Below are 15,101 nucleotides of genomic sequence, written 5' to 3' on the forward strand. Positions count from 1 at the left end.
GATGAGGGTAACTTGTATAAAGTTTGCAAGGTTGGATCTTGGCTCTGACTAGCTTGTTTGCGTGATTCAACCATAGCGAGTGTGAGGATGGGTTGTGATTGTAGGACACACATGATGATATTTTAGTGACTTCCGTGGGACAGGGTGTCTAGCCCTTTCCCCCTGCCAGGACCTAACAGACCCAAAGAGGTGAAGTCCTTATTTTAGTTCATCTTTGAAGGAGCATGCCAGTGATGAGGACGCCTATGTGGGTCCGATGAAATAAGATGCTTAAGGCGGCAGGAATCAGAGCAGTGATCATGTGACCAAAGGAGTATGTACTCAACCTCGCCTTGGTAGACCTGGCTTTTGAATGCACGAGCTGGCTGGGGAAATATCTGGAGCCCCAAAGAGCCAATAGGCTAGACCAACTTGCTCTTTGAGATGCATGGAGCAGGGTTTCTGGCACTTTGAAGGCCCTGAAGGGACCAAACAGGAACTGCCCTTTACTTTGTCTTGTTTATGCTCCAGACGCCAAGGCGAGATATGCCCTGTGATCTAGGAGTTAATAAAACAAAATAAAAGGGCAGCGCTAAGCAGGTGATTGGGGCAGAGGTCACAAGACCTAGATCCTCTTGCACCAGATGACCAACTGCAAATGAAAAGGGGCTAGAATTCAGCTTAAGTAGGGAAAGAAATAGTATGACATACTAGACCCTGGCATACAAGCGGGGAAAGGTGGGTGGGACGTATGGAGGAAAGGGGACTATGGACTTTGAGCACTCTAGTCACTACGGTGAGTAACTTTAATTTCTCATAATTCCCATACCCCTTTCCTCCATCCTTGTGGGTGATTCAACCGAACAAGACCATAGTGTGGAGCAGTGACAACCTGCCTCTTATCAAGAAAGAAGCAAAAAGGTTATTCAGAACCGCTGGACCGAAACTTTGCATCGTGCCTGGCGCTGGTATCCAGGGAATAGTTTTACAGCAGGCCAACAGAGTGGCCCAAGTAGCCGCCTTATTGATGATATCAGAAGAAGTATGTCTCTGAAAAGCGATGGCTGTGGCCTTGACTCTGACCACATGGGCATGAATCGCCTCGTGAACTGGTTTTTCCCTGGCCGTGTACGCCTCCGAAATGGCCTGAACCATCCAATGGGGGGTGGAAGCATTAGAAGCCTGAGACCCAGGGGAGGTGCCCCCAAAAGTGACAAACAATGCCTCAGATTTCCTGAAGGATTTAGTCCGAGAGAGGTAAAACTTGAGGACCCTCTTGAGGTCCAAGGAATCTAGGGCCCTCTCTGCCTTTGACTACGGGTTCGGGATGAACACCGGCCGTCATGAACTCCTGATTCAGATGAAATGGAGCGACCACCTTGGGCAAGAAGTTTGGGTGAGTGAGCAAGATGAGCTAGTCGCTGTGAAATGTGGTGAAGGGCTTGCATGCAGACAATGCCTGCAGCTCTCTTACCCTGCACGCAGAGGTGAGAGCAACCAGTAGAACCATCTTTAGCGTTACCAGCCGGATGTCAACTGAGGCCATCGTCTCAAAGGGTTTGCGTTGCAAAGCTGGAAGAACCACATTGAGTTCCCAGACCAGATGCGACCTATGCACCAGAGGAAAAAGCCTAGATAACCCCTTGAGGCGGGCCTACACCACTGGGTTGGCCACCCAAAACACATGCTCTGGAGAATTCTTCCAAGCCCTGATGGCCGCCAAACAAGTGTGGTAAGTATCCACCTGAATACAAAACCTCTGGTCGTGCCTCCAGATCTGGAAGGCGTCTCATAGAGAGACCCGACCCTCTCCTGGGGGCACTTAGAATTCAGAGGAGATGCGAACAAGTCCAGGTCAGCGAACTCTCAACACAGGAACAGGGGCAACAAGGAGTCGGTGTACACTTCCCACTCGTAGGTGTTGAACCACAAGCGGCTCAACAGGTCCGCTTCTGCATTGCTGTCCCCTGGGAGGTGGACTGCCGAAATCCAAACACCCTCCGTAAGGGTCCATTACCAGATCGATACCGCCTCCATGCAGAGGAGGGGGGGGAAACAGTGCCACCCTGCTTGTTCAGGTAAAACATTGTACTAGAATTGTCGGTCCTGACCAGAACAGAACAAACCTGCCCCTGTTGAGGGGCAGAAACCCCTTGAGGGCCGGCCAGGCCCACTTATCAGAGTTCAAGAAGATTGATATGCAGGAGAGCTTAGCCCTGGACCTTGCGACATGAAATCGCATAGCCCACCAGAGTAGCGCCCCCCCCACCCCGAAAGAGAGGAATCAGTCATCACCACCATGGTTAGGCTCCGGTCGGTTGAAAGCACAGGGTTTAAATCTGATCCTGCCCTGAGACTGAGGGAAGGACTTCAGTCCTGGCTTTGTCAGAATGGCCAAGGACTTGATGGTTTGAGTGGAGGTTTTCTTCTTTGTCAACTCGCCCTTAGTTGACGAATGAAAGAGGTCCATACCCTCAAAGGGCAGATCTAGGTTCCGCTCTTGCACGTCAGATGAAAAAAACATAGTGGCGTGCATTCACGCCGTCCTTCTCATCTCGACACCCGGTACAGCCCTCTGCTGGCTGTGTCGATGTGGGAGACCGAAGACTCCGTGAGGGCCTGCGCAATGGGTGGGGCATCCACCAGACCGGCCTTGAAGGAGGCTTGCCTCTCCGAAGGGAAGTCAGGCAGAAACTCCCTGAGCTCCCGTCACAGCTTATGGTTAGCAGCAGCTAAAAGGGCATCAGCGTTGGCCTGCCGCAGATGCAGTTCTGAAATGGCATAACAGCGTTTACCCAAAGACTAGAGGACCTTGTCCTACTTGGAAAGACAACTGGAGGTAGCTCTTGTGGAGGAAGACAACGAAGATGATGGTTTCAAATATAGTGAGGCCGTAGCCACCACTTAAGAATGGGGCTGCAGGTGGGAAGCCAGGAGGATTGGCTCCCTGTCTGTCATCCTGAACCTGCTGTCCAACTTCTTGTTCATCTGGGCGATGGCCCTGGGCTTCTCCCAGACCTTTCTCACCAACTGCAGGGCATCCTTCTGAAGAGGTATGCCAGACCGGCTCTTAATGCGCTTGCCCAAAAACTCTGCTAGCACTCGCGCCTCCTGGGAGGCTTCCCCAGGCAGAGGGTCCCCCAAGAACTCTGCAAGGCCCTGAAGGCGTTCATGAAAGGCATTAACGGATGCCAAGGGTTCATCGTCCTCGGCGTCATTGCCCCCAACCCCCCTATTTTTTTTTTACAGACAAAGGAGAGTCTGGTCTCTAGGACACAGGTGCTGGCGGGGTCCCCCAGGGTTTGGAGCCGAAGACAGGGTCAGCGGCTGCTGAGGGGAAGGCGTTGGTGGTACAGGAGGAGATGGAGGGTTCTTAACAACCAGTAGGGCCTGGACCGAGGGAGAGACCGACACTGGCACGGACAGCGATGGAGGAAGAGGCGGAGGACCGAGAGGAGGAGGCAGGGGAGGCACCACCTGCAGGATCACCTCCTTCACTATACCCTTCAGGAGTCCTGTCATCTGAGGGGAATGCATGCGGAGGAGGAAGCGCTCAAAGAAGCAGTCCTCACTAGTCACCGGATCCCTAGGGGCCCGGCCCTCATAGGTGCTGGGTCTCCGCTCCAGGTCAAAGAGCTGAGGCGCCTGAGGCATGTAGTCGTAAGGCTGCGATGAGTAGCTGTACCCCTGAGGAGACCAGATGCCAGTACACCATGCAGTCCACTGCCGCTTCCAGAAGGAAGGGGACTGGAACCTTCTTGCAAGGCCCATTGTCAGTCAAATCCAAAATGGCTGTCGGCCTAGCATGCTCCGCCACATGCCTATCTGCCATTTTGGGACTTATGCCATGCCCTGGGCGGGAGGGCGCAAGGCCTAAAGCCACGAGAGGGCTTGGACATGGGAGGATACAGTTTGGGTCTTGCACCCAAAGCAGAAGCGTCGACTTCAGAGATCACTCGGGAAGGCGCTAAGCCCTCGGCTGGAGGGCTGGTAGTCGTAACCAGTCGTCGAAGTGAGCGGGAACGTCAGGAGCAGCATTTCACTTTTTTTATTTTTTACTGTTAACACCTCCACTACTTTTTGTAACCATTTTCACCATCCCAGAATTGTTCTTTGTCAAGATAAAGCACACTTCTCCACTTTAACACTGGATAGCAGTTACAGCTAAACTGAAATCTGTTACAACTAAATTGGCCGTCAACCAGCATGGCTGCAATACTTGAAAAATGTGTTGTACGTTGCTCCCTTCATTCCTATTCTGTCTCCCGCCAGAGTCACACTACTTTTTTGGTACACTTCTACAACTGGTTGCAACGCCCCGACTCAAGACCTCAGAGCGAGCTCCGGGAGGCTGTGGGCCCTCTGCACCTGTACCGGTAGTTGTGCTGGATCGTGCCAAGGACTGACTCTTGGAGGAGGCACTGACAATCCTTTACCCCTTGGGGGTCGAAGAAGAGGAAGAACTTGATAGCCTTTCCGAGGACAGCCCTGAGAGCTGGTAGCCTCGACGGCCTCAGGTCTCCCCCCTGGAGCGCCCAGAAGAGACCCAGGGCCCCTCGGTCTGGGAGCTGGTAGCCTTAGAGGCCTCAGCCTGCCAGAACCTGAATCCGAGGAACCCTTGACTATGGGAACCCCTGGGAAGGAGTCGATGCACTGAGGAGTCTTGCTGAACAGAGGGACTACCTTGTCTTGACGAGAAGTCCTGGAGACGAAGTCCTTAAGGTGCGCCGGAGGAGAAGTTTGGAATATCTCTGTCTAACGCGACAACCGATTCTTCAATGCCCTGTGACCGACAGCACTGCAAGCCGCGAACAAGTCCCAGTGGTGGTCGTGCCACAAGTACTCTAGAGGGTCAGGGGCCAGCAATGAGTGGTCACACAAAGTACATTTTGTGAATCCTCCTGCAGCAGACATGCGCTGGGGGAGACGAGGCACCGAAGAGAGGTTAAATAAGATTGAAAAACAAAAGAATGGGAGCAAGCGGAAAGTAAAAAAATTCTCTGCGCTTGCTGCCAGGTCTGACACCGTCTGTGCGGAAAAAGGGATTGAGGTGTGAGGTGCCGGAGGCCGGGACCTCGGCGGGGATTTCCCACGCCCAAGGCCGTGCCCCGCGCTGTACTAAATTTAAAGGGGAAGCTCAATTCTATGTCAAGACAGGAGGCGAGCATTGGGTTTCAACTTCTTTAATCTCACTCTTCAAATGCTCGCCTCCTTGCCTTTAATAGAATCAAGACTCCCAGCGGAGTATGCAGGGGTAATCTTCGTTCTTCACTGTCAAAGGTTTTGGTACCGTCCCCATGTTGGGGGACGCCCACAAGGATGGAGGTAAGGGGACGGGACGTATGAGTAGCAACTGGGTGTTTTATCCTTGAGTCAGCATTGAGGGTAGCACAAAAGATGGACATCAGTATCCCCATGAGAGAACAAGGTGTGACATTATTATTTATCCTACCCTAACACTGTTATCTTAGACCATTCCAAGAAAGGAATATCCAGTTATGTTGTAGAAAACCACTATACCTCAAGGTGTTTAACCCCACCTCTACCTATTTGTGTTTAAATTAAGAAGTAACCCTTATTTCTTGCATCACATTTCATCATTCCACCACAGTCGTTAGGACAATGACGAGGTGGGAAAGTGCCAATGGTACGAGTGCAAACTGCTGGATGTTCCCGATCTTGACCCTCGAACGTGAGACACACGTAACAGACTAAAAAGCATGTGCGTCTTCCACAAACCTATCACTATGGCAGAGTCAGTATTGTTTTGATATATTTAAGTGTTTCATCCATCACCTTCCCGAGCACTTGTTTGTCTTTGAGCAGCATGTCTATGATCAGCGCTTGTATTAAAGGCCTAAAGTTTGAGGCCTATATCCAGGTTTGCCTCCGAAGTATGGGGCCGTGGGCAAACTCATAGAAGCTTGCATCGGCTTCATTCACTGACAAATCTATGGTGTGGTTCCAAGTGACAGCACTCTCTCAAATCATAGCATATGTCTCATCCTGTTTGTCCAATGGAAGGAGTTTATCCAGCTGTGACATGCAGCAGTCCATCTCAATGTCTTATCTGGTCATGATGTACAATATATTTGCCACTCTTACTGTTATGAACACTGTGACAGATACCTTTCTGCACATTGTTTCGAGTTTCCTATCTTCCTTGTCCAAGTGTGAGAGGCAGTGGTGAGCAGTCAGACTGTTTTTTAAACCCACACTGGGTTCTCTCTTTTTCTTCTTTCTTGAACTGTTCTTATTGGTTTTGGATCTAGTAGCCTTTTCCAGGATCTTCACAGTCTGCTCTTCCGAACAGTCAACCCCAGCGGGGGGAAAGGACAAGAGAAGAGGGGAAGAGAAAAAGAGAACGATGAAAGTGAATGAGGGCACGGGAGAGAGATGGTAAGCTATAGAGAGAGAAAGAGAGATGGGGAAGATAAGGAGTAAGAGAGGTGACACGCGAGAGAGAGGCGGAGAGAGAGGAAGAGAGAGAGAGAGGGAGAGAGATGGAGGGACTGGTGTAGTGGCCTCTTAAAGATGAGACGGTCTGCTTTCATAGTGCTGTTCACTCTCCTTCCAGCCACTCTGGTGAAAGGGGACTTAGGTATGTTAACTGGGGTGGAGGGTAGGCTGCCATCCCTCCCCTTATGTGGTCCACCCTCTGCCTGACGCACACTGGCCCCGTCTTCCAGTCTCTCTCTGGGGTAAAGGAAGTCAAGTATCTATTTAGGCAGTTGGTGTAGGGATTGGCTGTTGGACTTTAGTACAAAGTTGGCCTCCAGTTCTGATGTGGAGATTGGGGGCCGGCTAGTCCCTCCTTTTGGGTGGTCCACTCTCTAGTTCTCACATCCTAATCCTGCCACTGGGGTACACTCCGATAGGATACTTATTACTTAGCAGTCTGAAAGTGATGGTCTGGTGCAAATGATGGCTGGCTGACAGTTGAGTTTCCCTTCCTACTTCAGGACCCTCTTACCCTCTGTAAATGTAGATGGGAATGCAGAGTGTACAGGAACTGCCAGTTCTGTCAGTCCACCGTTCCTCAATTCTTAAAAGAGCATTAGCCACCAAGCTCACATTTTCAATAAGAAATTGTGGTTTGGGTAGAACCTGATTTCCTTTCTCCCTTAGTGCATGCCTCCACAGTCTGTTGTTCAAGTCCCCTGAGCAAGTGTCAATGGGACCCTGTGTGGGAAAGTAATCCACTACTTGCGACCCTATACTTCCCTCAATCCCAAGGTGAGTAAGATGTTCAGGCACCTGCAGTTGTCCATTGCTCTGAACAGAAGGTCGAATGAGGGTGACCAGAAGTATCTAGCCACTTGGAGCTGGTCCAACGTGTGTGTTTACCTTTGAAGGGTACATATCCTGTGTGCTCTTGGCTTTGTTTGGCATATTAGTCTCCAGCTTGCTGCTCCAGCTACTTCAGGCCCATGGTGTAGGTCTCTGGTTTTCTAATATCCAGATTACTTGGCTTCTAAAATATCTCTTATTGAGTCTAAAGTTATAGAATTAGTTGTAAAATTAAGTTTAGTTCAGATACCTATGCATTTAAAAAACATTTCAGCTTCAACCTTTTCATTTGTCCTTTGCTTCACTTTGTCCTCCATCTGACGTTCTAGGATTTAGTTCCCCTGGTTCCCTAAACTCAATTCCAGGCCCACTTTACATTTGATTGCCCCAGTGAAATGGTGTCCCACATCATCCCTCCCTCTACTTTCTGAGACATTTCTTCTCCAACTCATTATCTGTTTCAGTGTGCTACCCACCCCCAAAGGTGCCCATTAACTTTGGAGGTGCTTCAGAGTGCCTCGCACACAGAGGCAGGTTACCCCATTGAGATGTTGGGTCACTAAGCGCACACTCCGTTAATTTGTCTTTGTGATGGTACAAGGTTGGACACACTTCCAAACAAACCATTTCTTCCATTCTACAGTGTATTATGTGTCCTTAATGCTTTTTTTTCGTCATTCATCTGCTTTATTGCCATTTGCCAATATTTTCCAGGTTTGTTTTTTGCCTTATGTTCTTCCATTCCACCTTCCTGTTAACAGTATTATAAATATGTCATTTTTGTATGCAATCTTTCCAAACCTACTACAGGCACATTCTCCAGGCCGGTGTCTCAGTCTAGGCCGCAAGTATTGTTAATACCCTAGTAGTATTAATGCGTCTCCTGAATTCTTGTATTTAAACTCTGTGTTGGGCCTATATGACCCAGCTTCACCAATGGATCTGGGCAGGCCTTTGCTTCCTTGTTCTCATGCATCATAGTTTTTTTGTTCCCCCTCCCCATACACTAGGCACCTTACTTTCCCTCCCATTGCTCTCTTCAATTCTCTTTACAATGTTACTTGACCCAAATATTCTTCTGCTGAGGCTTCTGTAATGAGAACACAACACAAACCTATCAACAAGTACTTAGGATTCCCCTGTGCCTTAGCCAAAATGATTACAATCAGAAACTCCACATCCCCACCCTCCTTGAGTACTTTTCAGGCTGAAATCATTCTCACCACCCCAGAAAAGGGTACCTTTCCTAGGCTTGATCCTCAGGTTAAGGTTCTGTTCTTTGTTTCCGGGGTCTCTGGATCCAGCCATGCAAACAAACAGATAGTCTTTCCTTAAAGATTCTCCGGACCGTGCCAGGATGTAGGCAACAGGATGCATCAAAATCCTGTCAACTTGTTTTTCTACCTGTCACCGTCTGGACATGGATTGGGTTGTCCTGCTCCACAAACTGCTCTTCTTACTTCTCTGTTCTTTCACCGCCTCCCGAGATAGACATCCTAACGTTCACAGTGTCTGACTCTTTGTGAACTGTCTGGGTGGTTGCTATTGCCACAATAATGCATTGTATTACTTGGGAGGGTTACCTATAAGCACCAGGTTATAATATTGGTTAGTGACCCCTAATTCCATGATCTCCATACTCATGTAATGTTGTTTTACTTGCTTGCTACACTCTCTAATGGTCTGATTAGATGGGGAGCGCAGGGCAAGGGTTTAAAAACCCTCACTGGAAGGTAGGCAAACCGGTCCTTGATGGCACGGCGACTCAGTGACCTGGATCTTCACCTGTCCAGAATAGATTTTCCCACAGTGTTGCTGTCTCGGTGCCCATCTCTAAGCTTTACCCTTTGAATGGCACACAGGCATTGGATTGTGAGTGGGTTTCTTAGCCGCTAGTCTGCTCCTCTATGGACCTTTGGGGGCGAGAGGGCTCACGGGTCACAGCGTATCATTATTGTTGTGGACCGCAAGCCTCGGACTGCGCCTGTAAATACCTCCACTTTGGCCCTGTACATGTTCTGTCACCTCCACTGGGGCTCCATCACACTGCAGGGAGGGGACAGAAGAGAGGCTCTTGCGGATCAGCCCTATACCACCTAAAGGGGTCACTTCATGGAACGTGTGGCTTCTTAGCCCCATTTGCCTCCTGGACCACTCAACTTACTCAGTGGTGACTGACGCACATCGTATGCCATGCCCTTATTTTTTCGATTGATGCACACCATTACATTTATTTGGATATCTTCACAGACCAGGAAAACCGATTCCCCCACTCTCAAATACAATGACATTGGGCCTCATTACGAGTATGGAGATAGCCATGCTGCTTTTAGCGGCATGGCTACCCCAATACCGGGGTCCGGGTTCCAGGAATGAGGAATTACGGGCCATTCCAACCTTGGAGGGCCCGGTAATTCCCTTTCCTGGGACCTGGACCCGGTACATCCCCATTCCCATTTGAGCCCCCATAGGGCTCAATGGGAATGAGGAGGATCCGAACAACGGGCCCGTTAGTGACAGGCCTGTGGTTGGCATCCTGGTCTGCAAGCGGGTCCCACTAAGGACGCCTGGTTTTACCAGATGTCCTTAGCGGGACCCGTGAGTGGACCTCGTAATGAGGCGGTAGAGAGTTAACAGCGCCGGCAGTTCTACCGGCGCCGTTAACCCTCTACTGCCTTCCTCGTAATGAGGCCCATTGTCTTTCCAGGAACTGCAGAATTAAATTTTCTTCCTTACTACATGGTATGTTTTTCATTCTTTGATTATAACAAATCCCTCCCACTCACACACACACAAGTGCAAAAACAGACCATTCATTTTTGCACTTGATACAAATAAGGAGGAGAATGATAATTACAACAAACTAAAAACACCTACGGCAACCTAATAAGTGGTTGTACAAGTGAGTAATACATAAGATTTGTTTTTATTTAGAGCACATAACTTGATACTTTATTTTTTCTCAGTGCGTTTGTTATTTTATGATCTGATGTTGGTGAACGGAAAAAAGGCAACAGGTAGACAATTGTTTTCCAAGGTCTTTACCAATGATACCAGAACTACACTCCTGGATCTAACATAACAAAAAACAAGCAATCAGCATTAAAACTATCTCCTCAGAGCACTTGAGTTTTCTGAATTCACAGACCTATTACTGCGGTTACCTATAGAAGAAGCCTATGTGTGCCGATAGTATTAATTTCTGTCACTATGAACGTGGTTTAAGAAGATCGAAAATGTATGCACTTTGGAAAAACAGTGCCCCCATTAACAGGAAAAACAGCACATGATTCTACCAAGAACGCTTCAATGATCAGCAATACCTCATCCGTGTTGTAGATAATCTGCAGTCCAGAGGATATCATTTCAACCAGGTACAGTAGGAACAGGGACACTGCATTTATCTAGAGAAAGAGAAATACAGAGATGTTTACTTCAACAATCTTCCACAAGAACCAGTGTCACATCTACTGTATCAAATCCCAAACTGAAGGCGGTACGGTACAGAGAGGTTGTGCGGTTTGTTGAACAGAATCATCATTAAATGCAGCAACTCTCAATACGAAATACGTAGACAGTTCACAAATGTACATATGGGAAACAAGTATTATTTACACTGCTGCAAGCAGTGCTGTAAACAGCGTATTTCAATGACAGATGTTTCGCCATGAGCTCTATAATCCCAATACACTCTTTCAAGTACTTCTGCAGAAGATTTAGGTTATGTCCCACCGGCCATTAATTGACAGTAATTTATTCCAAACTGCTTCCTCAATAATTAAAACAGAGACTTACTTTCAAGCAAAGTACACAGAAAAGCAAGTAATTACTAAATAATGGGCTTCCTTTACAAAGAACAGAAGACACTGCTAAAATATGAACATCCCCTTAAAATGCAACTTGAGTTGAGTTCCTACTAACCGCAACCAGATTACCAGTTTCTATATATGTCAAAGGATTGCAGAGTGGATAAATCACAAGGCTAAGCACTCGTCTCAGGTATAGGACACACCTACACTTCTCAAACATTGAGCTTCATTAAATTGGGTATTAACACCTATTCTGGATCTTTAGAAGCTTGAGTAAATCGCCATGAAGTGCTACATAAAAACCTGACTCTACTAATAATATTAATGTCAAATGCTGTTTTGTGGCACTAGTATTTTTCACAGTGCTTGGTTATATGACTTTTTGGGTGAAAATGTACTTTATTCGTAGAGGATCCGACATAATACAACAATACACCTTTGCTGGTCGTATATGCATACAAAAATCTCACAGTCTAAGCATCAATTCTGTAATATCGGATCATACACCGGATTTACTGTAACAAAGAATTATAACTCCAAACAGTTAACGAACACTGTGGCATTGACTACTGTCTCCATACAATCATAATTTGGTTCTACACAGGTTAGGACGGCAATCTCACAGTATTGAAAAATATTTAGTAAAGAGGGTCTGTGATAATGGTGTTCCCTGTCTTTCACTTATTTGTGAAACGGGAGCCACACCTGCAGGAATTTGTGGTGGGAACCATATGTCAAAGAACATACCTTTTCCATTGCCAACACACACCACCACCACGCACTATAAAGCCACTCCCAGGCCTTTGGCTGCTTTCCATTGTTGAGCCAGAACCATTCCAGCAGCAGTGAGCATATGCATGCTTAAGGTTGCTCGTGGACCGCTCGCCGTGTACGCTCCCTACTCCACCGCCCCCAGGAGTAATACAGTCGGTGAAAAAGACAATTGCAGTACCACGATATCTTTGATGTGCCCCAGGATCTCCTTACAAAATTGTTTCGCTTTAGGGCAAGACCACCACATGCTGAGTAAATCCCCAACCTCCCCACAGTTTCTCCAGCATAGATTTGAGTATTCAGTGTGTATATTATGAAGTCTGTGTGGCGTTAGGTACCATCAAATACAATTTATATGCTGCATCTTTGATTGTGGAGCATCTCAGCGCCTTTTGGGCCCTCTTCCAAATTTGTTCCCATATTTCCACAGAAATTCTAATTCCCAAGTCCTTTTCCCACTTGTCCATGTTCTGCAGTTTGTCCTCTGGGACAACTTTGTCTAAAAGTTGGTAGATTTTTGATACCCTCTTTTGAGTAACGCTTTCCTCCATATATACTTCCAGTCTTATTGGATGTCTAGCGCCAGCAGCCCTAACCCCCTTATGCAAGATTCAGTGTCAGAGTTGTATGTAATGGAACTGCTCCCCTGCGCCAAACTGGAATTTCGCGTTAATGTCTTCAATCGAGAGGGGGGAAACCTCATACTACAAATTCGCTAACCTCAGTGTAGAGGACTCACTCCAACCTTCCCCAAATCTCCCAGAGCAGGCAGGTTAAACCCTGGATTATCCTGCACAGGCGTACAAGGACCTAGTTCAGTGGTCAAGCACCTTCGCTGCAATTCCAATACAGCAAAGCACATTTTGTGGCCTCTGAGGGGACCCCTCCTGCCACTCGCGCCAAATTCCCCAGGAATGGTAAAAGCTTTGCCATCCAAGCTTTGCAATTCCTTCATGTTACCCATCACAGCACATTCCAGCACAGGACCTATAAATGCGCGCTGTAATGTATTGTAGAGAGGCAGATGTACGCGTCATTTATAGAGTCCACGCCTTCACCTCGTCATACTGGAAAAACAGCAAGAAAACACTGTGCATGATACCTGGCATCATCCCAATACCACATCAGAAATTTGAGAGACTTTATTCGCTCAGACAAATGTATCGAATGTATCCCCAAACTGATGCGGTAGATTTGAGCCTGCAGACACCACTGGACATAGAAGAACTATAAGTAAAGGTTAACAGATTTGAAGTGACGTCATGAAGAAGATAAGATATAAAGACGTTCTGAACTCGATGTATGGACATCTAAAGAATGATGATGCGATTGAAATGATAAAGTAAACCTATGCGAATATGGAGAAAAACCATATACCCCAAGAATATAAGTGACAAGAGATGTAATAGATGGATATACTGTAAGGCAGGCATGGTATCAAACAGTAAGACATAAGTAATGACCGTTCAAGGGTGTTTATTGAACTTCATTTGGGTTTGAAACACGCCTCTCTAATTTTAATCTTAAATCTAAAGATGGGAGCAAGCTACAGCCATCAAAAAATAGTAACGCAGTCCTAGTCGAGTCTGTCAAACTAAAAGGGCATACAATAATAATCCCATTGCCAATCCTTACTTCTAAATACAAATAGTGTGGGAAACAAAGTTATGTAAAAGAAAAGTGTTCAAGAAATGATATGTCGCTGACCACCAGGGGGCGCCAAGATGTACTGACGCATCTCTGTTGTGCTCCTCCACTGGGCCGTGTGGATGGGACCTGAGCCCCCTCAGATCACCCCGGGAGTGAGAGCTTGACCCCCCCAGGTCATCCCCGTCCTCCGGTGCTCTCGGGGGTTTGGTTTTGGCTACCATAGCCCAACGTGTGCCGAAAAAAAGAGCGGCCCCGTGAGGGAGGCGGAGCGCCAGGGCCATCCAGCTTGTGTGGCCGAGGGGGCTGGAGCAGCCTTCCAGCGCGACTTGAGTGCGGCCGGGCGGCCGTGTGTGGTGTCGAGCGCGGGGTTTCCCTCCCCCCCGACGGGCAGCCCAGCAGACCCTATGTGACCCGCCACATGGAGGAAGGAGTGGCCCGGGAGGAGAGCTGTTGGAGCCGCCCGCGGTGGAGTGAGTGGCGGCGGCACGCTGCTTGAGCAGGTGAGCGGGCTGCGGTGCTGGGCCAGTGAAGCTGGCATAGGAGTGCTCCCCCCCCTTTTTTTGGACAGCAACATGGGGCGCCAGGCAGAGGGTGTACGCTCCAGTCACATGTATATGCTGTGCCCACCGGCAGTGTTAGTGGGCTAGCTCAACGCCGACCATTATACGGCACCACGGACTGAGGTTCTTTCTTCCTACATTGACACCTCAGGCGGTATGGAGGGGGGTAGTACGCCCGCTGCGTGATTCCAGCTGACGTTCCGCCTTTTTTTTTTTCCTTTGGAGCCAGAGCTCGGGGCGCAGGTCGCAGTTTCGTGCCTCGGGGTACCCACATTCGATCTGCTCCGTGGAGGTGCTGCAGTGTTAAGCCTGGTCCGGACCTGTGGGCGGTGTGAGCAGCCTCTAGTAATACGGCATACCCTTGGAGCGAGAAGGAGGGGCAGCGTCCAATACCAGTAGGCCTATTAGACCACTTAGGGCCGGAGGCCCGCTCCTCCCATCCTAATCCCCCACCTGGAGAATTGCTAGTGGCCCAGCTGTGGGCGGCCACCTTCCTCTTTGAGCATTTTGGCTTGAGTGTCATCAGGGACTGGTAACAGTACTTCGGCTTCCCGGGCTCCCGCCTGCCGGGTCCTCCCTTCACCCGGCCCAGCCTCCACCAGGGGGACTCTATCTGGGCGGAGGCGTGACTAGAGCTTCCATGAGCTGGGCGGACTCCCTACAGAAATTCCGCCGGACATCATCTGGTTCGCCTTCCCGTCCCGCCATGGCAGCCCCTCTGCAGCTGGAATCTGTGGAGGCCAACTGCGTCGCCAAGGGCATGGCTGCCCTTTTGGAGGAGATACAGGGCTTCAGGGCGGACATAGCAGTGCGGCTGGACACGCTAGATAAAAATGTCGACGCTATCAATGATCGGGTTTAGGCTCTGGAAGCCAATTCTGTGTCAGTGGAAGTTCTTGAAACTCAGTTTGATATGCGCCTGGCGGAATTGGAAAGAAGAGAAGAAAAGTGCGCCCTGAAAATTGATGACTTGGAAAATAGGGAGCGCAGATGTAACCTGTGCTTCCTAGGCTTTCTGGAGCGTGAGGGCGTGACGCAA

The 15,101-nt window shown here is 48.7% G+C and overlaps 1 protein-coding gene across 7 annotated transcripts in view; it reads right to left on the reverse strand.

Annotated features, from left to right (window-relative positions):
* PHKB (phosphorylase kinase regulatory subunit beta) overlaps window positions 1–15,101 on the reverse strand; it is a 2,092,963-nt gene that overhangs the window by 1,417,252 nt on the left and 660,610 nt on the right. For all 7 annotated transcript variants that reach the window (XM_069607056.1, XM_069607058.1, XM_069607055.1 and 4 more), the window contains one exon: window positions 10,593–10,673. In XM_069607056.1, coding sequence (XP_069463157.1) covers window positions 10,593–10,673 — 81 coding nt within the window. The remainder of the gene's footprint in view (window positions 1–10,592; window positions 10,674–15,101) is intronic.

This window comes from Ambystoma mexicanum, chromosome 1p (genome assembly GCF_040938575.1).
Source record: "Ambystoma mexicanum isolate Mex_15411 chromosome 1p, UKY_AmexF1_1, whole genome shotgun sequence".
Classification (NCBI taxonomy): Eukaryota; Metazoa; Chordata; class Amphibia; order Caudata; family Ambystomatidae; genus Ambystoma; species Ambystoma mexicanum.